General features: G+C 35.5%; 4 protein-coding genes, 1 long non-coding RNA gene and 3 other non-coding genes across 8 annotated transcripts; 1 reads left to right on the top strand and 7 right to left on the bottom strand.

Annotated features, from left to right (window-relative positions):
- The first annotated feature begins 2,840 nt into the window (after positions 1–2,840).
- On the top strand, positions 2,841–4,182 carry LOC130509685 (uncharacterized). Its single transcript, XR_008943674.1, has 4 exons — positions 2,841–2,989; positions 3,274–3,342; positions 3,425–3,809; positions 3,879–4,182. It is a non-coding gene; the product is annotated as an uncharacterized LOC130509685 (long non-coding RNA).
- Positions 4,183–4,228: 46 nt separating this feature from the next.
- On the bottom strand, positions 4,229–4,313 carry LOC130510313 (small nucleolar RNA snoR114). The gene has a single exon (XR_008943990.1). It is a non-coding gene; the product is annotated as a small nucleolar RNA snoR114 (small nucleolar RNA).
- A 6-nt stretch (positions 4,314–4,319) lies between these two features.
- TRNAG-GCC (transfer RNA glycine (anticodon GCC)) lies at positions 4,320–4,390 on the bottom strand. The gene has a single exon. It is a non-coding gene; the product is annotated as a tRNA-Gly (tRNA).
- Positions 4,391–5,118: 728 nt separating this feature from the next.
- LOC108845433 (mitogen-activated protein kinase kinase kinase 20-like) lies at positions 5,119–6,258 on the bottom strand. The gene has a single exon (XM_018618645.2). It carries the CDS (start codon positions 6,207–6,209, stop codon positions 5,232–5,234), a length of 978 nt encoding a protein of 325 aa, XP_018474147.1. The 5' UTR covers positions 6,210–6,258; the 3' UTR covers positions 5,119–5,231.
- Positions 6,259–6,789: 531 nt separating this feature from the next.
- Positions 6,790–6,860, bottom strand: TRNAG-GCC (transfer RNA glycine (anticodon GCC)). Its single transcript has one exon. It is a non-coding gene; the product is annotated as a tRNA-Gly (tRNA).
- Positions 6,861–7,036: 176 nt separating this feature from the next.
- Positions 7,037–10,862, bottom strand: LOC108847803 (B3 domain-containing transcription repressor VAL1). The gene is made up of 9 exons (XM_018621147.2): positions 10,329–10,862; positions 10,025–10,106; positions 9,831–9,932; positions 9,177–9,754; positions 8,995–9,091; positions 8,301–8,924; positions 8,182–8,231; positions 7,923–8,101; positions 7,037–7,858 (listed from the first exon to the last, which is right to left on the bottom strand). Exons 1-9 carry the CDS (start codon positions 10,454–10,456, stop codon positions 7,332–7,334), a joined length of 2,367 nt encoding a protein of 788 aa, XP_018476649.1. The 5' UTR covers positions 10,457–10,862; the 3' UTR covers positions 7,037–7,331.
- A 5,060-nt stretch (positions 10,863–15,922) lies between these two features.
- LOC108847879 (trans-cinnamate 4-monooxygenase) lies at positions 15,923–17,890 on the bottom strand. Its single transcript, XM_018621244.2, has 3 exons — positions 17,025–17,890; positions 16,806–16,939; positions 15,923–16,687 (listed from the first exon to the last, which is right to left on the bottom strand). Exons 1-3 carry the CDS (start codon positions 17,807–17,809, stop codon positions 16,089–16,091), a joined length of 1,518 nt encoding a protein of 505 aa, XP_018476746.1. The 5' UTR covers positions 17,810–17,890; the 3' UTR covers positions 15,923–16,088.
- A 4,338-nt stretch (positions 17,891–22,228) lies between these two features.
- On the bottom strand, positions 22,229–24,173 carry LOC130509193 (protein NETWORKED 4B-like). Its single transcript, XM_057004920.1, has 3 exons — positions 23,923–24,173; positions 23,727–23,838; positions 22,229–23,648 (listed from the first exon to the last, which is right to left on the bottom strand). The coding sequence occupies exons 1-3, from the start codon at positions 23,935–23,937 to the stop codon at positions 22,375–22,377; spliced, it is 1,401 nt and encodes a 466-aa protein (XP_056860900.1). The 5' UTR covers positions 23,938–24,173; the 3' UTR covers positions 22,229–22,374.
- Positions 24,174–25,424: the final 1,251 nt, after the last annotated feature.

Raw genomic sequence — 25,424 nt, 5'->3', positions numbered from 1 at the left:
TTCAAGACCATTATAATTAACTAGCACACATTGTCAAACAAAATAAATATTAAAAAATAACCTAAGAAAAAATTCATAAATTCACTTTTAATATATTTTTTATGTAGCCTACACATTCAATCTACGAAAATGTAGACGTGCTTAGTGTCATATAGTCTTTTGGGTTAATTTTTGCATTTTACAAATTCACCGATTAGTTTCTGTATTTGAAAAAAGTTGTGATTTTATACAAGTAGATTTCCTTTTCATTCTACGGTTTAATTGACCTGTGTATATGCCTTCAACATTTTTAATTTTTTTGGAAGATGTTAGCTTTGCAATTGACCAAGTTTGACATCTTCGAGATTAAAATAAATGTTTACAAATGTGTAAACTTTGTATGAAGTCTACTCTAAAAACCGATAGATTAGTTTTGTATTTAGCGAAAATAAAATCGTAAACTTCATATGCAGTTTTTGTTTTTTCTAAGATTAGTGGACTGCTTATGAAGTTTACACTTTAATTTATTTTTGATCAATCATTTAATATTTTAGTTAAACGCAAAACTATTCTACTCAAAAATATTTTAAAAAATTCAAATACAAAACTGACTTTTTGCAAACTTCCGAATTCGGTCAAATGCAAAATGAACATTTTTAAAGATGTAGACTTCTAGGAAAGTTTGTGTTGTAAAAAATATAAATTTTGTTAATTACAAAACTAACATGTGCTTGACAAGTATACGCATCGTATGTTTACACGTAAGCGTAGACATACAAAATAGTCTACTATCCTGGACAAAATCTGAATGATCAGGGCGGGTTTAGATAAGGGACAAACGGTATGATCGTCCCAGATCCAATCTATTATCCCCCTATTTTTTAATAGATAAAAGCACGATTTTTCTAAAAAAATATCTATGTATTTTTATATAAATATAAGAAAAGGATTCCAAAAACTTTTATATGAAAATATTTTTATTTTATCACAGTTTTATTTTTAAAAATATCTATCAGTTTTTTTAAATAAAAATATTAATTTGGAAATTGAAAAAAATACCCCTAGATCCATGACACCAGAGGCGGATGTAGCTTACAGCGTACGGAGTCATGTGCCCTCGACTAATTTTTGATTTTGTTTAACCATTTAGTTCAAATCTTGAGTTTTTTGATATAATTAGTTCAAATTCTATGATAGTACCCCCGTCTAGTTTACAAATTTTTAGTTGTGCCCCTGATTAAAAGTTCTCCTAGATCTGCCACTGCATGACACGATTGAGCTGGCTCTGTAAATGATAGTGGCATTATTATTAAAAAAAATATTTAGGTTATCTTTGGTTTTCTGTCATTTTGGAAAGTAAAATAAAATTATATTTAGTAGTAATTTTGTAAATATTTGGAGTGTTAGAAATTTATGGCTAAATAATATTGACAAAAAAGTAAGATTTGTTTTGTGTTTGACTTCAATTTTTAAATCATTATTGAAAATCTCCCATTATTTAGTTCTTAGAGTTCAACGAAACAAAAGGACGTCTTATCTCTGACGTATCCTTTCTATACGAGTCATGACAAAAATTTATACGAGTCATGACAAATTTTTAATACTAGATCAATAAATATGAACTGGACAAAAAATGCAAAGTTTGTTGAATAGTAGATGTTTGATTAATTAACTTGGTCCACGATGTATACAAAGTGGTCCAAAGATTATAAATAATGTGATAACATTGACCAATACAGTACCTTCACATACCAAACCCACTGAACAGAAATAAAACTCAACATATATGTGATTGTGAGATTTTACTTAGGTGTCTTCAGTAAAACATATGTTATAGCTTCTCGGACCCTTAAATTTTGAAGTTTTTGATTTTCCAAAGATCCTTCAACATTCAACCTGCAAATTGAGATTTTATTATTCAAACCTCCAAAATACTATTTACTTTTCTTTTTAGTCTTTATAATTATGTAATTTATATATAATTCTATTAATATTAATTATATATCACTTTAATATTTATAAATATATTTTGACTAAATATTTAAAAATATCTTTACAGATATATTATTGTTGATACAAAATACACAAATATGCTGAAATTTAAATCAAAACTTTTAATATAAAATATGTAAACATAATTTAACTATTTCCTAACTTTTTTTCTCTAACTAATGCATTTTATTTTAAAATTTAAAGATTTTTTTTACGTGAAACCAAAATATCTATATAAATGTATAAATATCATGTTTGTATTTTTAATGTGTATTTATTATTTATTTATAGAAATTTAGTGCCTATAATTAATTATTATGAAAGTTAGGGATTAAAATGTAATACACAAAAAGATTTAAAGATAATTTGAGATTTTTTTGTTGGAGTAATCCACTTTCAAATCCTCATTTTGAGGATCACCCACTCTGAAAATGAGGTTCTTTTATTTAAGTGTCAACATTAAATTGTTTCTTTGACCAAAACACACTTAAAGATGTACTACTTTTTGTTTAAAAGAACATCATTACTTGAGTTTTATAGTGTTAGTTCTAATCTATCTCTCTTTCATTGTAACCTATTTGATACTTCAGTGCTAGCTAAAATGTAGATTAAATTTCTGTATGACCGAAAGTCATAGCTTTGTAGTATTAGTTTAGTTTTATGAATTTCAGTAGAAAACTCTATAAAAAAAATATATTAATACTCGAAAACAAAATTTGTCAAAGAATCAAAACTAACACTAACATGATTAACATCTACATTTACGGGAGTATTTTCAGGCTTTGATTGGTGTGTGACTTGGAGATAAATAGAATACAAGAATGGTACAAAAGAAACACGATGCTACTCTTTTTTTTGTTGCAGTTAAACTGGACTGCACAAAGTGTAACATAATGGTACAAAGTAAAACCATCCAACAGTGAGGGTAAAAATATATACATCTTTGGTGATCGCGTCATGGCCGAGAAGGTGCTGTTTCAGAGTCTGCTCCTATGATAAAGATGGCATCTTCAGGACTGTAAGTTATGTGTTACTGTTAGTTTGATTTTGTATATGCAATTGCTAGAGGTTTTTCTATAGGTAGTAGTTATGTGTTAGTTACTCTTATGCTTTATTGAATATGTACGGAGTGCTATAGTAAGCTTGATTGCACTGATGTGAATGTTGTTCTACTTCCATAGGCAACTTGCTGGACTGCAACTCGAGCTTTTAGTTATTTAGTATGGATTGTTATTTGAAAGTTTACCAAGTCTAAATCTGTGTGTGTGTGTGCGTGTGTGTGTGTGTCTTGGTATTGGCCAGGTCTCCTACTTTTTCAGGAAACCAGAGGTTTCAGATATAGTAATCTTCAAGGCTCCTCCAGTTTTAGTGGTAGGTAACAGTTTCAGAGTTTTAGCTGATATCTTGTATTGTAAATTTTTTTAAGTATTTGATGTTATCCTTTGAATTTCAGGAACATGGTTACAGCCCGAATGAGGTGTAAATTTCATTAAGAGGATAGTGGCAAGTGAAGGTGACTGGGTTGAAGTACGCCCTTTTAATCCAATCCACTTGTTGTTTGATCCTATTCTCATCTCACCAATTGAAGTCTTTGTATAACTCGGGTCGGTATTTTACTTTTTCTCAGAAAATGGACTTAACCTTTTTCTCTGTTTTTCATTTTTCATCAAGTTTTTGTTTTAACCTACTATGGATGATATGGTAATGCTGGTTCGTGACGGGAAGCTCTTTGTGAATGACATTGTGCAAGAAGAAGAGTTTGTCTTGGAGCCAATTTTATGTCTTTGTACTCGGAGACAACTGCAACAAGAGCTTTGGTTCTCAATTTCTCATAACTGGTATATCTTAAAACGTATTATGAGCATTCTTGTGATCAGTTTTTTAATTGTTGGGTATTGTGTATGCAGGGGACCACTCCCAATAAAGAACATAGTTGGAAGATCTGTGTTACGGTATTGGTCACCGAGCAAAGTATCAGAAACCATATACCACGACCAAGCTGTTGTGCCAAAGGGACCTGTTGATTTTTCATGACAAAGTAAAGTTGGATTGATGCTTTCATAAGATTAACCACAAGATTGTGCAAACCAGTCTGGTCAGAATCAGCCAGCCATTGGAATTGGAAACTCAAAATATCTGGGACACTGTTATATATTAATCTTTGAATAGTCAATGTAATTAGAGTACAGAGCGGAATAAAGTAGTGAAGATAATGAGAATAAACTGTTTGTTAAAAAGATAAAAACAAAAAAAAAAAGAGCTCAGGAGCAGCAAATCTCATCACATGAAGCAGATGATTGCGAAGGACCCAACCGAAGCTATTGCCAATATCTTCACAGCTCTTTTAATGCACCAGCCGGGAATCGAACCCGGGTCTGTACCGTGGCAGGGTACTATTCTACCACTAGACCACTGGTGCTGATTGTTATATCTTTAAAGAAATAAGATTTTTAATTTAATCTACGTACAACCAACCACAAGGCGGAAACAGAATGGGAGAGAGAGTTTTCGTTCCCAATGGAGGACTAGCTGCAGCATAAAGTTAATGCATTCACGTAAAAGAGGTACCTCTTGTAGTTTTCATGACAAAATAAAGTTGTATGCTTCTTAAGATTGCACACAAGTTTGTGAAAATTACTCTGTTCAGCCTGTTCTGTAATCTTGTTTTTTTTTTTTTTTTTTATCTTGTGTTGTAAAATACAAAAACCCAAATCTTGGAAATCGTTATTATCAATGCTTAAAAAATTACTCTGTTCAGCGTTTTCTGTAAAACTGTAAACTTATGTTGTTGTAAAAGACAACCACCAAATTTGGCAAATTGTTATAATCAATGCTTAAAAATTGTAACCCAGTTATTTTTCTTAATAGTTGAACATTATTCTGTAGTATACAACTCTTAGTCTACTGCCAACATCTCGTTAAAGAAATAGATGACTAGAGAGTATTCTTTCTCCTGCAACATCTGCAGTTCTGTTACCTCCAAATTAAAGATATGATAAGCTCAAGTGTGATTGCAGAGAATCATGGAAGTTATAAAACGTATAGAAACAAACAATCTCCAAGCGAAGTTGTACATATACACATTCAATTCAACTAGTAAAAAAAAAGAAAAAAGATATAAGAAAGAAGTAGAAGAAAAGATGCAGTAACATAAGTTCTCAAATTGTTTTATATACAAAAAAAAGTCAATATACATAATTCTCTACTAAATCTATATAGGATAAAAGAAGATGACATGAGGAAGTGGAAAAAGAGAAAAACTAGGCCATGATGGTCTTGTTAGGCATGACTTGAGCAGCAGCAGGAGGTACACGAATGCTTTGGGTTTTCGAAACATTCCTTCTAACGAAGTTGTTCGCCAGTTGAAGATCAATTTTATCACTCACATCATGAGAAGGCTGTGTCCCCTCGTCTCCACGCACGAATATATGCTTCAACAATCTTGTCGCGTCTTTTGTCCTTGGCGCAAAGCATGTCATAATAAACAGTTTTGCTTCGAAAGGAAGCTCACTCGGAATCGGTGGCTGTTGGCCCTTCATGAGATCATCAACTTCATAGTTCTTATGCCACCAAGGTCCCTTCCCAGTGTACATCTCCAGTACACAGCACCCCAACGACCACAAGTCTAGGTCTTTCCCTGTCTCGCCATATGAAACCGAGTCCGGAGACATGTAGATCGATGTTCCAGCAAAGGGACGACTAGGGCTCCACCAGCTACTGTCTACTTCCCTTCTCGACAGCCCAAAATCAGAAATCTTCAACTCAAAAGACGAACTCCACGCGCCGTTGTTGTTGACGTAGCTAGGGAAAACGAGGATGTTCTCAGGTTTGAGGTCGCAGTGAACGTAACCGTGTGCGTGAATCGTGGCTAAGCCTTCGAGAAGCATACGTGTAAAGTCTCTGATCATAGGATCAGGCAGTTTATTGTCTTTGAATTTGTTGATGAAACCACTCAGGCTTCCTCCAGGAGCGTACTCCAAGGGAATCTTGTACTCCACGCAACCGTTAAATCGGTTGAGTTCCGCTTTCACTCTGTAGCACTGGACGATTCTCGGACACCCTTTGAACTCAGACAAGATTTGAACCTCTCTGAAGAGAGACTCCGCATGTTGACCGTCGGAGGTTTTGACCGCGACGTAAATCACAGTGCCGTCGAAGCGAAGGCCTTGATAGAGACTGACCGAGCCGAAGGAACCTTTGCCAAGATGCTTTACAAACCACAAATCTGGTCCTCCCATCTCTAAGCTTAGAAGAAAGAAACCCTAAGTGGAGTGTTATCTGAGAGAATTAGCAAATAAAGTCTGGTCAGCGAGTCGCAACAAATATATATATATATATATACATAAACAGATAACGCGTAGACAACTCCCAATTTCTTTTTCTTTTTATATTTCACAGCAAAAAAAAATAATGTAGTCACCAAACAATTTTTTTTATAACAAAATCTGCCTTTGTTCCCACAATCGGATATTGGATCAATCAATTTACGAATTTGCTTTTGGACAGTTTATTTTATTTGTTTTACCCACTGTAAGAAATTCTTCTTTTTATTTTGTTATATTTTAATCTAATTAGATGACAGAGCGGGAAAGAGTATTAGAATTAAAAAGAAACTCAATCTCTGGGACATTGTTATATGTTAGAAGAAAATGTTCAATAGTTATAATACAAAGATGGACGCTTGTGTTAAAAAAAAAGTAGTTAAGAAGATAAAGAAACAAAAGAAAGAGCTCAGGGTGTGGCAATTCTAATCAAATGAAACAGATGAATGCGAAGGACCCAACCTACGCTATTGCCAATATCTTCATAGCTCTTTGATGCACCAGCCGGAAATCGAACCCGGGTCTGTACCGTGGCAGGGTACTATTCTACCACTAGACCACTGGTGCTTTGATGAACAAAGTAGACCACATTCAAAGATCAATTGATTGAAATAAGAACAACAGATGGATCAAGGCTAACATTTAGCTGAATCACTGGCTAATATACAAAGACATGGAAAGAGAAAAGAGAGCAAAGGATACAATGTTGGGGGACACAAAGTTTTGATTAAACAGCCAGAGTATTAGACAAGAAGAAGAATAATAATTTAAACCTAATGCTTTCCATGTAAGGTTGAAACACAACAACAAATTCAAGTGTTTCATCACCAAACAGCAAAGCTCCACTTTGACTTATGCAAAACCTATATCAATGGAGACGACCTAAAACCCCACCCCCAAACTCACCAAAGAACATAAAAACCAAAACATACGCCAATCTTGTTCATTGGACTCTGAAGCTTATTTCTGCCTACAGCTATGACAAAATCAGAACATAAAACTGAGCTATGATGAGTTCAGCTTTTTTTCTTCTTCATATCAGGTTGCAGCCTGTGCAGCCTCTCCTAACTCCTTTAACCCTAAAACATCAGCCACACCCGAACACTCTCTTCTTTTACTCTCCTCTTTCTCAGCTTCAACGCCTTCTCTGTTCTTACAAGGATCACTGTTCAGATCAATCCTCCCTTCCTTATCTCCGTTATTCTCATCACTCTCGGCCTGTTCCTTGTTGCTCTCCTCATATGCCTCTGTTGCTGCCGCTATTTCATCTCGCTCTAACTGCCTCTTCTTCCTCCTCATCATCAACGTCTTGAACCTCCTCTTCACCGTGCTGCACACTGTACATACGCAGGTGGGCTTGTGCCTGCCTTTCCCACTTGGCGGCTGAATGCACACTATGCATGAGCATCCAACCCTGTGCCTTGGATGTCTCGTCGTGGTCGCCACCTCCGAGTCCCCGCCGCCGCCGCCTAAAGCGTCTCCTAAGACTGCCGCACTCGCTAGTGCATCCAGACCTGATGGCTCTTCCTCAGTTTTTGCCGTCTGGTATCTTCTCTTCTTGTACTCTAAAACATATACACAAAGACAGTTAGTGTCTTGAGAGACCATCCATAGAATGCTAAATCATACCTTTTCCGGCTCTAAGAACATTCCCAAGTTCTTTCAGACTCTCCTCTGGTGCAGAACAGGAACACCTGCTCACGTCCCAAACATTGTCTGAACATGTCCACTTTGCGGGGAGAAGAGCGTCTAGAGGTAACCTCCTCCATTTAGTGCAGTCGTCGCACGATGCCCATCGTTCTTGTTCACTGGTCCACACAAAAGACATTCGTTACTAAAATTTGCTTGAGAGCTGCTGCTGATGAGAAGTGAAAGAAAGAAACTTTACCCTGAAGGTTTTGAAGTAACTATCGTCCTCTTTCCAAAGACAGGAGGCTCCTGTTCATAACATAAAAAACTTATTAGCTGAGGGCATCCAATTACAAACTTACTAACGCAACCACTTACTTCAAACTCTTCAAACTCATGCTCCTCGATGACGACAACTGTGGGCTTTGCACTAGGAGAAGGACGAAGCAACTCCTGAGCTTCTTCCCATGTGAGTCTCAGCTCCATAGACTCTTCACTACGCATAAGCAGTCTCTTATTTTTAGCCCCAATGGTTCGAGTCCTCTTCTTTTCTTTAACCCCTGACGGATCATCACAAAATTTTCCTCCATTCATCTCACTCTTCTTACCATAAGGTGAGCTCAAATGCTCAGGCACACCTTTAAATTCTTCCGGAGTTTGCGGAGGACACGAGGAAGCGTTTATGGAGGTGGGGTTCTCTGTGACACCAGATGATGACGTGTCCTCGTTGGCGAGACCACCACACCCCTGCATGTCTACAGTATTATAAGCTGCCTTCCTAAAACCCATGACTAGTTTCCCACCAGGATCAACCCGGCTGAAAGTCACCGTGTCACCAGCCTGTAGCATCATGGACTGTATGCAGGTAGTGACGCCTTCCAAGACATACATTCTACTGTTGTTGTTAGGCCAGAACCTGAACTGGAAGGTCCACTCTTTACCCCTCACGTCTTGGATTTGCAAAGGAATGCCTTCTGATTGACTAATGGGAGGAAAATATGCCTATACACAACACTAATGCCTTCAGTCTTAGCTCTTTAGAGAGATCTCAATGAACAAAGGGAAAAGTTACCTCTGCACATGCTTTTGGAAGAACTAGACGACCGATGCGGCCGGCATCACTGGCACTGAGAGTTTTCTCGAAAAGAGGCACAATGTTCAAATTCAAACTAAAAGAAAACTGTTAAGGAAGAACATCACCAGAGCTCTGTCCAAAGTAAAAATGTTTTTGGAAACAAAGAATAAAAAGGATACTTTCCAGAGATCTGCTGAAGCTCTTTATCAGTGTATTTAGGCCAATACCGAGGAAGCAAATGGCCTTTCCCACGCCCGTCCACAGGAGGCCTCCCGACCCGGGCCTGAGCAGATTTGCTCGTCCCTGGAGGAGTTGCAAGAACAGGGTTTGAAGGCTTTTGGAGTATACTAGAAGCAGAGCATTGGGCAATGTGGGACTGAGAAGCAGCAGCAGCAGCCATTAGTTTGTTTCCGTCCACAGGGGGGGTTGCAAAAGATGGGCTGTAAGGAAGTGTTGCCAAAGCCATATTGAAAGATGGCTGTGGAGGTGTTGATGACGACGGTTCATGCATTTCCCCACCGTTCAGCTTATACCCGGTGGTGGCAGCATTATTATTATTATTATTGTTATTTTCTGGTTTCATAAAATTATTAAACCCACGGTGAGCCATGAACTCTTCTCTTTTATCATCCCCAGGGACTAGTAGTGGCTGAGAAAAGAGATCAGTTTCGCTTCTTATACTCATTCCACTTTCTCCATTTGTATGTTGGCTGTTGATAATAGCCAATCTGCTAAATATACCTGGACTCTCACCTCTCTGCAAATAAAAAGAGAATCGTTTTAAGACACAACAGAAGAACAAGTTGTAATAATAACATACAAGAAAAACTCACCAGATTGAGTTGATGGGAGTGAGTACAGGAAGTACAACCAACACCACCGTAGTCCATAAACTCGACCATGAGCTTAGAGGCAATGCATCCACAATGAAGTCTCTGTCATCATTACACAACTTCAATCAAACCATCATTGCAGAGTTTAAAGAAGAAGAAAAAAGAGAGAGTTTATTTAAAAACCAAACACAAACCTTGTTGCATAAATAGCATTCCCTCCAACCAGATTGCTCCATATGGAATGTTTCGCAGAACAGAGAAGTCTCATAAGCCGATCTATTAACACAACAACAATCATTGCAAATCATTACTTATGTATGTATTAATGTTTTGTGCTATTTATAGATCAAAAAGAGTCAAGATTGGTAAAAAACGAATTAGAATTTAAATAAACAATCCACGTAGTCAAAAGACAAAGAACACAAAACAGAACACTGTAATAAAAGATCAAGACTTTTGTGTCTAATGAGCAAACGAAAGTTCGTGAGATTAATTTACCCGCAACGAAAGCAGAGATCAGCGAGAGAACCAGATCGAAGAGGCCAACCTTTCTTCCATTCAACGGTAGAGGTGGAGCCACAAGATGCGTTCATGCACACCTTTGACCCTGTTTTGACTTCAAACATCCTCTCTCTCTCTCAATGTTCCAATCAGATTTTTCTCCAAATTGAAATCGGAAAAAATAATCTTAAAAACCCTAACGGCACAACCACCGGGGGAGAGAGACGAATCGGAGGTGGAATCGACGTGAATTGGAGAAGGGACTAGTCATGAACATGCATATCGTACGACGTGGGGGTCAATCTAAGTCAGCGTTAGAGTTTAGTGAAAACTCACGGCGGGGAGTAGAAAGAGACGGCGAATTGAATTGAGAGAGAAGAGGGGACTGTAACGGCGACGAGGTTTCTTTTTTTTTAGTTTTCTTTTTTTTTTTTGCGTTTATCTTTTCGATGTAGAATTAAAATTATGGGTCAGATAGAGAGAGAGAAGGAGGAGGAGATGATAGAGAGAGAGAGAGAGAGAGAGAGAGAGAGAGAGAGAGAGAGAGAGAGAGAGCATGCAAGAGAAGAGGTTGAGATGGGAAGGAAACGCATAAAATGCATGCACACGCCGCTTAAGACCAAAAGTAATGAACAGAGAGAGAGAGAGAGAGAGATTAGATGTGAAAGAAGAAAGTGAAAGACTATTTTTGTGATTTCTGCTTCTTTTTAACCCCACTTTTTGACCTTTTTTATTCTTGTTAATATTTTGTTTACATTTATGGACATGAAATAGGATTTGTATGAATCCAATCTTTGGGAAAACTAAAATATACTCACGATTAATGCGGTATCATGACGTAATTATATCATAGTACATATTAATTATTGTGATAAATTAGGTTATAAATCATTTATAAAACTTGTTATGCTTTTTTACTTTTTGGAAAATTATGAATGTAAAGCCATGCGTGACAGTTGAATACACATTACACACACATAGAACACTTAATCTGCAGCATCTTCTTTTCTATACCATAAATTTTAAGAAGATCAATATTTGTATTTTCTGAACGATTATGTATTTTGGTATCTTGATTGACTCGGATATTTTGAGTGCATGCAAACAAAACTTGGATACTTTATAACAAAAACTTAGGGTTGGCATTTTGCATGATACCCGATACACGAATTTGAATCTGAATCCGATTCAAAAAACTCGAATCGAAATTTGAATCAAAGTAGTAAAATACCAAATGAATATTGAGTTAAGAAAGATTAGATATCCGAATTCGAACGGATAATATCCGAATCCGAATGGATAATATCCGAATCCGAATGGATATTTCTAGTTTAATTCTTTTATTTTATTAAAAATATGTATATTAATTTTGTAAAAGGCTCAAAATAATATAATATACATATATTTGCATACAAATTGATTTGTTATTCACTTAAAATACATGCTAAGATTTTTTTTCATATACTAACAAAAATTGCATTCAATTTCTCAAAACAACTAAAGTAATATTTTATGTTTGCAAAATTTTGTTTCAAAACCTACTATTCGTTCAATTTATTAAAAATTTTAAAAGTCAGTTATATTAACTGTAAAAATTTTATGTATAAAAATTTTGATTAGTGAAGAATTTGATTACTTTTTCAAAATCTAAAATATCTCAACCCGACCCGCAATAATCAAACATAAACTAAAATATCTGAACTCGACACGATATGTAAAATATTCAAACAGAATCTAGATTCTTATACTGAAATATTTGAAAATCTAAAATACTTGATCCGAAGATATTCCAGCACCCAGACCTACCAAAACCTATAATATCTCACCTCAATTTAACTATTTTTGGCAACTTCCCGATTTAACTATTTCAGTAAAAAAACTCCCCGATTTGACTATATGAAAGATATTTTACAAATGTGATACATTTTATTTCATAACTCACCTTTTCCAGAATACGAAAAGAACACATTGTCTAAATAGTTGATAACCCAAAAACAATAATAAATAAATAATTAAACCATCAATAAAGTTAAATACTGCATATATATATTTGATCGAATACACGTCTTTCTTTTCTTTATTTCGAAATACATACATGACCCGTATATTTTTCCTGCCTTTCATTTCACCCCCCATATTTTAACCAGACTTAAACTTCAAATACCACAAAGTTTTTTTGGGTAAAAAAATACCTTATAGTTCAGAGAAAAAAATTATTCCTAAATTCGAATACCAAATCTAAATCTGACTAAACTGACAACATGTATTTTATAAATTACGCTATTTTGGTGGAATCTTTAGTTACTTTTGCTTTCCACAAACTACGAACTACCTTTTCACCCAGTTTTCTCTCTTTTTACTCCATTTTACCTCGTATCGCACACACATTCACACCTTTACAACGAATCACGACTACTGTTGGAACAAAGTAACTTCTAATTTATTTATTTTTTGAGTAAGGAGTAACCTATAATTTTGGTTCGAATAAAACACAGTATGTCGCTAGATCCTCAGAAAAGTTATTTATTTCCTACTTTTCATTATTTATATATTGAATCTTCTGTTTAAATATGGATTTTTCTTGATACATTTTACCATGCAGAAGATATCAATCATCAACCCAGGAGTAGGACCACTTTCCCATTTTCCTTCTATTATATTGTTTTCTTTTGCTAAAAATTATACTCTTTCCGTTTTAAATAATACTATGTTTTAAGAGATTTGTGTTGTTTCAAAATATAAGATGTTTCAAGGTTTTAAGGTTACTTTTAATTTTCTGGAAACTATTCAACCAATAATTTTTTATAGTCTTTTTTATAATTGTTTGAATGATTTTAAAATTATACTTTGCTTTTCAAAAGAATGTAAATTTCTTAATTTTTGTGCATTCAACCAAAACATCATATACTATATTAAAAAACAGAGGGAGTATTATATTGTTGTAGTCCGCGTTTAATTCATGAAACGGACTTGGCTAGTCTGAACTACGAACCACCACTATTTTAAATTGACATTACACAATCAATACAACTAAAAGGAGATCAGTCCTATTTTATACCCTTAATGAAATATTTAAATTTTCCAAAATTATCTTTAATTTTATGAATAAATTAAATTTTTCATTAATGGCATTATTTTCTTTCAGTTTTCGAACCTATAATACATTTAAATGGGTTATGTTTATATATAATCCATTTCATTGTCTATAAACGTTTTTGATAATAACAATAAATTAAAATCTGCAATAATTTTTAAAAGTAATATTAGATATTGAAATTTTCTAACTAATTATTTTACGAATTTTTCACAAAACTAAAATATGTTGGGCCACTTTAAATGTTTTGAAATATTTTATGAAAATATAATTGTTAAATATAAAATCTTTCTCAAGTAAAAGTTTCAGATACAATCATTGTTTAACTTATTTAGAAACAAAAAAATGATTGTGTGAGATATTGTAAAATAAAAAAAATTCATATCGTACACACTATAAAAAAATTATTCTATATAATTTAATCATATGACTTATGTTTAACTTACCTAAATAATCAACAATTCATATACTCACATTTTTTAGATAATTAAGTTACAAATAATAGACCCACATAATTGAAACTTGATCATGTGACATTTTATATAGTCAAAACAAAAGATTTATCGATCTATTTGTAAATAAAACAATAAAAATAATATCTGCGCTTTTTAAGCGCGGATCAAAAATCTAATTTCATATTATAAAATCAAAATTCATTCTAACCTTTATGTGTGTTGCCATATAATTTCACGGCTGAATGATCTCAAGTCACGAAAATTAACGTTAAACTATTGAAACTACAGGAAGATTCGGATAATCTATCATCATAAGAAAAAGCAACCAGCAAAGACTATGAATAATACTGTTTTACAATTAAATCCAAACGTATAAATCAAATTCAATGATTGGCTTGAATTACAGATTAGGCGAACGTTTTCTGTTTTGGCCATGTGTAACCTCTTTTAAACATAGTTGTCATCACGCGATCTTGGCTAACGTAGCAATGCAAGTATCAATCTCGTACCAGACATGTTTGCGCATGAGAAACAAACGGCCGCAATATACATTACTTACTCGGATATTGGTATTGCAAGTAACATCCAAGGACTTATTAGGACGGCATGTAAGAAATAAAACCAACTGCTACAAACTATAATAATGCTCTGATACACACACACACACCTGTAATTGGGACTCACGTTCCCAGCTTGCAATAGATATCAGTATTATTTTTAGTTAATAATTAAAGTAACTATAATAGTACTTATATCAAGGAATCTCATTATGAGACATTGACATAATTTTAGAAGTATGTGACATTTTTAAAGAAAAGTACTAACTTCGCTAACACTAATAATATGCACTATGAGAACATAAAATGTTATACCTAAGCCATATAACCTCTCCCGCTTGTAGGAAAGAAGGAAAATAAATCTCTTTTTATTTATTTTTTCCTTTTTGTCATCAAAATAACAGATTTAATCGGATTCTGTGAACCAAAGTGGTAGCTCAATCGGACTCAATCAGACTCAATCTCTTTTATTATATAGATTTATAGGAACCTTGTAAAAATACGTAGTTTTCACAATACACGCCTATCTAAATTTAGTAAAAACATGTTTCATGTAATTGGTATTTGGGTTTATCCAAAGAGAACCACAAAAGCATCTTAAAATAGTACAGAGGAGAACGTGGGTAATGTGACTAAATGACAAATACGGTGGCATGTAAAAGTAGGTGCAAAGGCAAACGCTGTGTGGACAAACGACTTATGGTTGATTTTTAAGATCTGTGTAGCCCCTCAACTAAGATCTTATCCCCAAGAATAATATGTTTTCTTTTCAGATTTAGAGATAACTTCAAATAAATGACACAAAATCTGAGTATGGATTGTCCGTACCTACAATAACTAAATTGAAATAAAGATTATAAATTTGATGGACAATAATTAGTTGAAATTATTTACAATTTTTTTTATATTTAAACAAATAGAGTTATATTCAGTCAAAAACATATTAATTTGATGAAACACTAAATATTAAAGAAAAAAAACTTTTATTTTATACTTCTGTTTTGTTTTTCATTTTTATTTTTAAAATTTAGACTTTTGATATTAATTCTTGATTTGATTATTTTATTAGATGATAGAAACATTTTTTTTGTTCTTTTATTTAAATATATAATATTTTTAATACATGACTTTTTGACAACATGACTTTAAAATTCGTATAATATATAATATGATCTCAAAATAAATAATTAAGTTTTTGATATAAAATCGAATAAACTAAAACCAACGGTATATAAACTAAATCGAAAATAAATAATAATATGGATTTAGAATAATAGTTATATGTTACTAACCGAAATACCGAAAAAAACCGAATCGAACCGAAACCAACTCGATATCCGAATTGAACACTTCTAATCCAAATAAAACCGAACTATTGTTTCATTCTCCAAAATATAATAAAAATAAAAATTTCATTTCGCTCAAGGCGTGTATTTTATCTTAGTTAAATTATTATAGTTCAGCAATCATGTGAGGGTTTGAAAGTATACAATAACAGTGTCTATTCAAAACAGTGGGAGAACCACTAGTTATTTCAACATTTTACACAACACATTTAATAGAAATCACAAACATCATTATCCTCCATAACAAAAAGTCATTTTGCAGAAATTACTTTTACTTTCTTTCTTTCTTTTTATATAAAAATTATTTAAAAGGACCTTGGCTTCATTACGATTGTGGAGTGGTTAAGGATGTGCAAGCTGAACTGTCCACCTTTCTCAGAAGTATCAACTTTAGACTGTCCCGGAGGAGGAAGTAGCTCGAAGTTCTGTACCAACCTACCAATGGTGATCCCCAAAATGGGCAATGCCAATATAATCCCAGGACAGCTTCTACGTCCAACACCAAACGGCACATACCTGAAGTCATTACCGTTGGCTTCCACGTGAGCCTCTTCTTCAAAGAACCTCTCTGGTCTAAACTCTTCTGGTTTCTTCCAGCTCTCGGGGTTGTTCGCTAGCCACCAGGCGTTGACCAAGATCTTGCTCTCCGCTGGGATGTCGTAGCCAGCGAGCTTAGCGTCGTTGAGGTTCATGTGAGGCACAAGGAGAGGAATAGCCATTCTTAGCCTAAGCGTCTCCTTGATCACTGCTTGGAGGTATGGTAGCTTGTGAAGTTCAGGCTCTGTGACTTGGACGCCTGGTCCAAGAACCGTGTCGATCTCGTTCCTGAGCTTGCTCTGGATCCCAGGATGGTTCACTAGCTCAGCGATTCCCCACTCGATAGACCATAATGTTGTCTCGATAGCTGTTTCACCATAAATAACTAAATTAATAGCCATTACAAATACAAATCCAATAGCTTCCTACGCAAGCAAGAAATATCTAGAGGATTGGTTACGTATCCTACAAGCAAGTAAGTTTACCAGCGACATTGATGTTCTCCACGATGTAAAGAACGTTGTCCTCGTTGATCTCTCCCTTCTGTTCAGCTTCAAGGATATGATCAATGGCGCATTTCAATCCTTCGCTTCCTGTAGGCTTCGAACTCGCAATTTGCCTGCGTGGTTTCTCCTCAATATCAGTTTTCAAAAACCCTAAATCAAGAAACCAAAAGATAATTTAAAAAAAAAAACGGAACTCACTTCCTCTCATCAACGAAGTACTTCTTCAAGAGAGCTAGTCTTCTGTCCTTCACATCCTGACAGATCTTCAAGTAGCCTCTAAGGAACGGCCTAAGGATAGGAATGAAATCTCCATAGTTATACTCAAAGCTCTGAGCCAACCTGCTTCTCTCTCCGTTCAAGGCTTTAAGCCTAAGGAACAGAGGATCATCCTCACTCTCGAACCTTCTATCGAACATGATACGGAACATGTTGTTGTACATCATCAACTGCAACCGTCTCCTCAACACGATCCCTTCAGTCGCAGAGTCTTGATTCTTCTTCACGTCATCCACCACGCTCGCGGCCTCGAACTCCCACCCTTCTCTGTTCCGCTGCACAACCTTGTTGGTGAAGAAAGGAACCGTCATGATCCTCCGCATCTTCCTCCAGTGCTCTCCGTAGACCGTGAACACCATGTCCTGTCCTTTCCCCGTGAAGATGTCGAAGACGACGTTTCTCGTTCTTGATCCGAACTCCACGCCTTGCGTGTGGAGCACTTCTTTGGTCAGGTCTGGAGATGAGACGACCACTAGGTTTCGCTGTCCCATCCTGAGGAGGAAGAGGTCTCCGAACTTTTTGGCGTAGTCGACGAGGTTGCGGTGGTTGAGATCGTCTCCGACCTGGAGCCAGTTTCCGAAGATCGGTATCGGGATGGGACCGGGAGGGAGTTTCAGTTTCTTGCCGCGGAGCTTGGAGATGGCGGTGGCGAGAACCACCGCCGCGAAGACGGCTATTAGAGACTTCTCCAGCAAGAGGAGATCCATTGGTGACACGTGGACGTTTGTGAGATTTGATTTTTTTCTGGCGAGTGGAAAGCAGGAGAAGCTCTGCTGAGGAATAAGTGGTGGTCGGAGAGACGGTTTTATAGTTGGTTTGAGAAGTGAAACCAACGGCAAAATAATAACGGCGTTAGGTGCGTGGGAGTTGGTGAGAGATGGAATACTGAACGGCGTTAAGTTTGACGGGACGGCTGTGTGTGTGGGTGGTGGTGGGCTTGGTAGGTGAGGACTGTAAAGTGAAGAGGGTTTGGTGAAGGTAGGAGGTGAGGCAGCTTGTTTTCATCAAATCTTTACAACGACAACAAAAACTGAAGTCAGCTTTGTCCGAATGTTATGTTAAGAAATCACTTAATATAATTAATTTTGATAACTTTTCTAAATTAAAGGTTTTATTTGAATAACAACAGGTTTCTTGCAGTTTGATAAAGCAAAAAATGTATGATATAAATAACTTTGGTGGTGGCATAATATATCTAGCGTACTAATTTAGAAACATATTATATAATTTTTATTTTATATTTACGTGCCATTTTTTTATTGAAAGTAACGTTAGTTTTAACTATTTTGTTAAAACTATTATAGTCAAACTAAATAATGTATAATCAAACAAAAATCTACTGAATATCTTAATTGAGAACTAAATAAAAATCTAAGTAATATTCTATTAGTATACATAGATATTGTAATTAATTTTTATTTCAATAAAACATCAAATCTTAGTTAACTTAATTAATTATATATATCAAAATTTATTATTTTAATTTTATCCTTGAAAATGTTAACAACAATTTAAATTAGATTTACACAAACTTATCACATATTACTTGTAAATTAATCTAATCTAATAAAAAACTATGACTTCAAACATCTCCAAAAAGGAAAATGGAGTAAAATTGATCTAAACCAACTATCTATCTTATTTTATGATGGAATAGTGAACAAAAAATAAATTATTTAATTTATGAAGTAAACTCAATTACGAAAAGAGATATGAAGTTGAGTTGTAACATTTTCTATTTCATATTTTATTTTATTTTATTTTATTTTAGAAGAAAAATAGAATAAGGCTAGAAATGCCTTACAAATATTTTAGTTAAATTCATCAAAGGTCATAGTTTTAATTTTAAAATGCTCTATTAGATGGTTTTAGACTTTAGAGAGTTGATAAAAAAAAGATTTTAGAGCAAATATAAAACAGTAGACTGGTACTAGTTATTAAAAGGCCCTTGTAAAAACAAAAGAACAAGAAGTCATAGGATACAGGAAGACTTTCAATCCGCCACGGTGATAAAAAGGAAAGAAAAAGCGTGAACCAGTGGCTGATCGTGGTATGAATACGAACTCTTGAGACGCCGTCAGAGTTGACGCCGTTAAGAAAACATATTACTAAGTACTAATAGTAGTGGTTGTTAAAATAAACGCGAAGTACATAACAGGATCAAGCATTTGGCGCATTTACATACATGAAAATCGTTTAATGTCAATGTCAATGTCAATGTCAATGTCAATTTAGCAACAACCCACCGTATTGACTTCAAAAATAAATGTTCGCCTATCTCTAGTCTACCTATCTCATACACTCTTCAATTTGTTTTTTTTTTCTCTTTAGTTAATTTATTTTAATATATTTGTGGCTAGGATAACGAAAAATGTGTATATAATAAGATATATAATGATAGTTGCAAGAGACACAGCTACCACGAAAGACAGCGACATGGAGAAATGGTGTTACCTACCTCTCACCAAATCCACCATTACCCCCCAAATCTGTGACCATCTCATTTGCAAACCACGTACCTTAAAATGAGCTTTCTTATATGGACCCACCGACACATTGCAGCCTGAGCACATTAGCCATATCTAGAACTGTTTCTTTATAAATAGTTTTTTTTTTGGGTGTAAATGTTAAGAACTTAGATAGTTATGAGTCTTATGACGTATGAATCATGATAGGTGTTTATAATTTATATTTATAAACCTTAGGCTTGCGTCCACTATGTATATATTGTTAATGAAAACGTAATATCAATCATTGCTTTGGAAAATCATAACCAGACAAATGTTAAGGATTAGAAGAGATAACAAAGGATTAGAAGATCATTCTCCCCAAGTTTATATCCCCTAACCAGTCTGCCTTTGTCAAGGATAGATTATTAATGGAAAATGTCCTCTTGGCATCTGAATTGGTCAAAAGCTATCACAAGGATTCGATCTCTGCAAGATGTGCTCTCAAGATCATATATCTAAAGCCTTCGACACTGTCCAATGGCCTTTCCTGCTCTCTGCTCTTAAGGCTCTCGGGTTTCCAAGTGAATACATCGTCTGGATTGAGAAATGCATCTCGCTTGCCTCCTTCTCAGTCCAAATAAATGGGGAACTAGCAGGGTACTTTAATAGTAAAAGAGGTCTGCGTCAAGGATGTGCTCTGTCTCCTTACTTATTTGTAATCTGCATGGAGGTTCTATCTAAAATGCTTGACCGAGCAGCGACTCAGAGAAAGTTTGGATACCATCCATACTGCAAAGATTTAAACCTCACACACTTAAGCTTTGCAGATGATCTGCTCATTTTTTCAGATGGAAGGAAAAGCTCAGTAGACGGAATTCTCGACATATTCAAAAGCTTTGCTGAGGCTTCAGGGTTGCACATCAGTATGGAAAAGTCCACTCTATATCTGGCGGGTTTAAACGATGCAGAGAAACAAGATATGCTAAGTCACTACACCTTCTCAAACGGAGACCTCCCGGTGCGTTATCTCGGGCTGCCATTGTTGACGAAACAAATGACTGCTCAAGACTACGCCCCACTTGTTGAAAAAGTCAGATCAAGGATAAGCTCCTGGACAGCGAGATTTCTCTCTTTCGCAGGGCGTCTTCAGTTGATAGCCTCAGTAATACACAGTCTAACTAACTTCTGGATATCTGCTTTTAGACTACCTAAGACATGTATTCAGGAGATAGACAGTTTGTGTGCTGCTTTCTTATGGTCTGGTCCAGTACTAAACACAAAGAAAGCGAAGGTCTCATGGAAGGATTGTTGCAAGCCTAAGGATGAGGGAGGGCTAGGCCTACGATCAATCAAGGAAGCAAATGATGTATCATGTCTGAAGCTGGTGTGGAGAATAATGTCATCCAAATCATCACTGTGGGTTCGATGGATTAACAGATATTTGATTCGCAAGAACACTTTCTGGTCGGTCAAAGAAAGTAGCTCATTGGGATCATGGATGTGGAAGAAAATATTGAAATACAGAGCGGTGGCGACGCGGTTCTTAAAGGTGAAAGTCAACAATGGATCATCGACGTCATTCTTGTTTGATCAATGGTCGGCTCTGGGCAGACTAATAGACAGTTAAAATGGCAGAGGGATGATAAATCTGGGCATCAAGCTAAACGACACAGTGGAAAAGGCACTGCGTCATCACCGCAGAAGGAAGCATCGGGAAGAGATTTTCAACGCAACAGAAGACGAGATCACGGCTCTGCGACTGCAAGGACTGAATCATAACGAGGACGTGCACTTGTGGAAAACAGGGGAAAACAACTACAACACAAACTTTAGCTCAAAAGAGACATGGAAGCTCATCCGTGTCGAGCAAGTAAAGGTAGACTGGTGCAAAGGTATTTGGTTTCCCTACAATACGCCTCGCTTCTCCTTCATGGCTTGGATTGCAGTTCAGAACAGGCTCCCTACGGGTGACAAGATGCTAGGCTGGAACACAGCTGCTACTACAGCCTGCTGTCTCTGTCCCGAACCGTTAGAAACTCGCAACCACCTTTTCTACAAATGCACTTTCTCAGAAGAAGTTTGGAAGAATCTAACCCACAAACTACTGTCCCGGCAATACACGAACGAATGGGAAGAGATCGTCAAGACTCTAACAGGCCAGGCAAGCTCAACCCGTCTGTTCCTGATCAGATATGTTTTTCAGTCCACTCTGTCTGCTATTTGGAAGGAGAGGAATGGCAGAAAGCATGGAGAAAAATCAAATAGTCCTGCAACTATTATCAAAGGAGTGGACAAGGCCGTAAGAAACAGGATCACTAGCTTACGTCTTGCGGGAGTGTGCAAACACACAAAAGCCATGGAAACATGGTTCTCAGTTCGTTGAACTCTGGTTTTTATTATCTTAGTTCCATTTCAATCTCATAAAAAACTCTAAGCTCAAGTAGCATCTAGTGTACAAACGTTTTTTCTTGAATGAATTTAACATTAATTCAACAAAAAAAAAAACGAAAAGAGTACATATAGTGAATAATAAAATAATAAGATGATTGATGAAGAGAGATACAAAAATATAATGAAAAAATTGTACAATCACACAAGTGTTTAACAATATACAAGATAAAACAAGATTGTTAGTAGTCGAGAATACTGAATAGTCTCATGACTGACTCTTTGAGATATGAGATGATACTATTAGCATTGATATTAATTAATATCAAACATACATTATTTATCTTCAACCTTCAAAAAACATGCAAGTCCAACACACACAGTAACACAGGACACAAAGTCATTAACCTCGAAATACACTTAATAGGCAAACGTCACGATGCTAAGAGCACTCCTCTCTTATGTCCTGAAACAGCATTCCAAAGCCTCTCATACCCTTCTTTATAGTACTCAAGAGACATACATAATTGTCTTATGGCTTCTCTTTTCTGCTCAGCCACGTCAGATGCAGCCACTCTCGTCCTCTCAACTTCTTCTGCAAGCTCACTCGACCGTCTTCTTAGCCTCACGTGCTCCATGTGAAGCTCCTTCATATGCTTTTCCATTTCCTTTATCTTCTCTTCTCTCTTCCCAATCTCATCTCTCATCACACTCATCTTCTCGGATTCTCCTTTAAGCTTCTCCTCTATCCCAGCTTTCTCTTCCCTGATCAGCCTTATATGTGATTCCAGCTCTCTCAATTGCTCTCCAAGCTGGCTTCGTTCTTCAACGAGCTTTGACATCTCTCCCTTGATCTGTGCTTTCTCTGGGAATATCTTCTCTTCAGCGTCAGAGACTGCTGTCTTCAGCGACCTTACCTCGTTATCTCTGTCCTGTAAACTAGTTTTCACCATTGCAAGTCTCTCGACCAACTTCGAGACTTCTTTCTTCTCTGCGTTGAGCTTGTTTCCGAGAGTATCAGCGTCCTTTTGAGCCAACTTGAGCTCATGCTGTACTCTCTGAAGCTCCTCTTTCGAGATACTCAGCTCTTCCTCCAAGGCATGCACCTTTTCATCTTTATCCAAATCAAGTCTCTCTTGAGTTTCTGCTCTAGAGGACATGCAGCTCTGAAGCTCAACCTTCAGATTAGTAATCTCTTCTTCTTGCATCTGAATCTTTTCATTAGCTTCTCTAAGCTCTCCTTCATATACAGTAATCTTGTGAAGGAGATCAGTGTTGTTGACATTTTCTTGCTGGAGAAGGAGCTTCTGTTTTGTTTCTTGAAGATCAAGCTCTAGATCAGCCATCCTACGGATCAGTGCCTCGTCACCATCTTCATCACTAGCAGAGGAATGATCATGAGCCGAGTCAGAATCAGAACCAGAATCAGTCAAAGATGATGAATCTTCCTCTTCCTTAAGACGGCGACTCGAGGTAGGAGATGATTGGTCAAGAGAGCCCTGTGAGTGTATCCCAGAGGGATGGTTTTTCTGAAGTTCACCACTAGCTTGATCATAACGCTCAGCCAAAGCGCGGTACATGCGGTAAAACTCCTCCACAAGGTGGATTAACTCGGGACGCTTCTGGTAATACATCTGAGCTTTCTTGGCAAAAGAGTCTGCGTCTTCTTCAATCAACTTTAACATGTGCTTCACACGGTCATCCATCTCTGAGAAGCCCATAACAAGAACCGAGTTCAATACATTAAGTGGAGATATATCTTAATGGTAAAGTGAGATAACATTACTCTCAAGATTCTCTGCAAGCCACTTTGAGTTCTTGGGACAATTGTGACTGTCCCACCACCATGAGTGTGATTTCTTGGTCACAGACCTCTTAAACTGCTTCTTGCTAAGTACCTGAAAAAAAAATCAGAAAAAGTGAGTAAATCTTAGGACCAAGAGACCAAACACAAGGACCAAGATAACATGATGGTTTCTTACCGCAGACGAGGCCATGACTTTGAGGGGGTGTAGAGAATCTTAGAAACGCCTACAAGAAGATTCAAGATCTTCAGTTAATGTTTAAAAGACTTGAGTGTCTCTTGAAGATTTGCTTGAGTTTATCGAAACAAGTGGGACAAAACAAAACTAGATGAGATGAGATAAGAGGAAGAAGATAGGATTGTGCATGCGGCAAAGGAGACACGTGAAGCTTTAACAACCCATTTTGGCATTTGCACAATTTTCGAGAAGTCCAATTTTTTTTTTCCATCTAATATATATTATTAAGGGTGAATTTGTGTAATAGCCAAATTAAAAAAAAAATTAAGAATATGGTTATGATGTTGACATTATTAGATCTCCTAGCTTTTTTACTATTTTCTTCCGGTTTTATCCATTTGTGAAGCAAGTTGACGGTAAGATTATTGTTGTGGCGTTTATGATATCAACGTGTTGACTATAATGTCATTTTATAAATAGAATAGAACATGCTATAACTGACATAGTTCACATTAATGAAAATTATTTAAATATATTATACTATGTATGTTTACAATTAACAAATAGCATAAACGTAACTTTTTTGACAGATAATTCAGCAATATATTACATGATTACTAACCTCTAAAAAAAAATATAAAACTTTAACCCAAATATCAACATATGCAAATAGAATAGTAACAAACGAAAGTATGTCAAAATTTAAACGTTCTATTACATAACACCAAAATAGTATAGAACACCAACTTCATCTCAACCTCTAAAATCTAGATACTAAACCTTATCTCAATTCCACCCAAACTCTTAAACCCTAAACCTTAGATCCTAACCATATTCCTTCACCTTATAAATATTAAACCCTAAATTCTAATCACTAAACCCTAATCCAAATCTAAACCCTAATCCAAATGTAAATATTAATCTAAATGTAAATCCTAAATTCAAATATCAAAATATATTTCTAAATAATATAGAACACTAAACCCTAAATTCTAATTAGTAAACCCTAAACATAAATATAAACATTAACTCAAATATAAACTTTAGACCCAAATATAATGGAACAATAATAAATAACATATTACAAATGGTGAAACTTTGAAATGTTTATTCCTCACCTTATAAATACTAAACCCTAAATTTTAATCACTAAATCCTAATTTAAATGTAAACCCTAAACCCAAATATTAAAATATATTTTTAAATAAAGTAGAACACTTTTTATTAACATACAAATAGAATAGAACAAAATAAAATAGTATAGGAACATGTGGTGAGAATGAAAGAAAATGAATGGTAACCGGTAATCGAAAAAGAAGAAGGTCACTTAAATTTTTATTAACTGGATGATAGGGCCGGGGTAATATAGTATATATTATAAGAATAATGGATGTACTTTTTTTTTTGGTTAGATGCTAAATTATGGTTTATTTTGTAGCCATCTCACCTAATTTCCCTATTATTAATGGATCTAAGTCCAAGCCCGAAGGCAAAACCATACA

This window comes from Raphanus sativus, chromosome 3, assembly GCF_000801105.2.
Source record: "Raphanus sativus cultivar WK10039 chromosome 3, ASM80110v3, whole genome shotgun sequence".
Classification (NCBI taxonomy): domain Eukaryota; kingdom Viridiplantae; phylum Streptophyta; class Magnoliopsida; order Brassicales; family Brassicaceae; genus Raphanus; species Raphanus sativus.
Note: the sequence above shows the minus strand (reverse complement) of the source record. Positions and strands in the feature narration are given on the sequence as shown.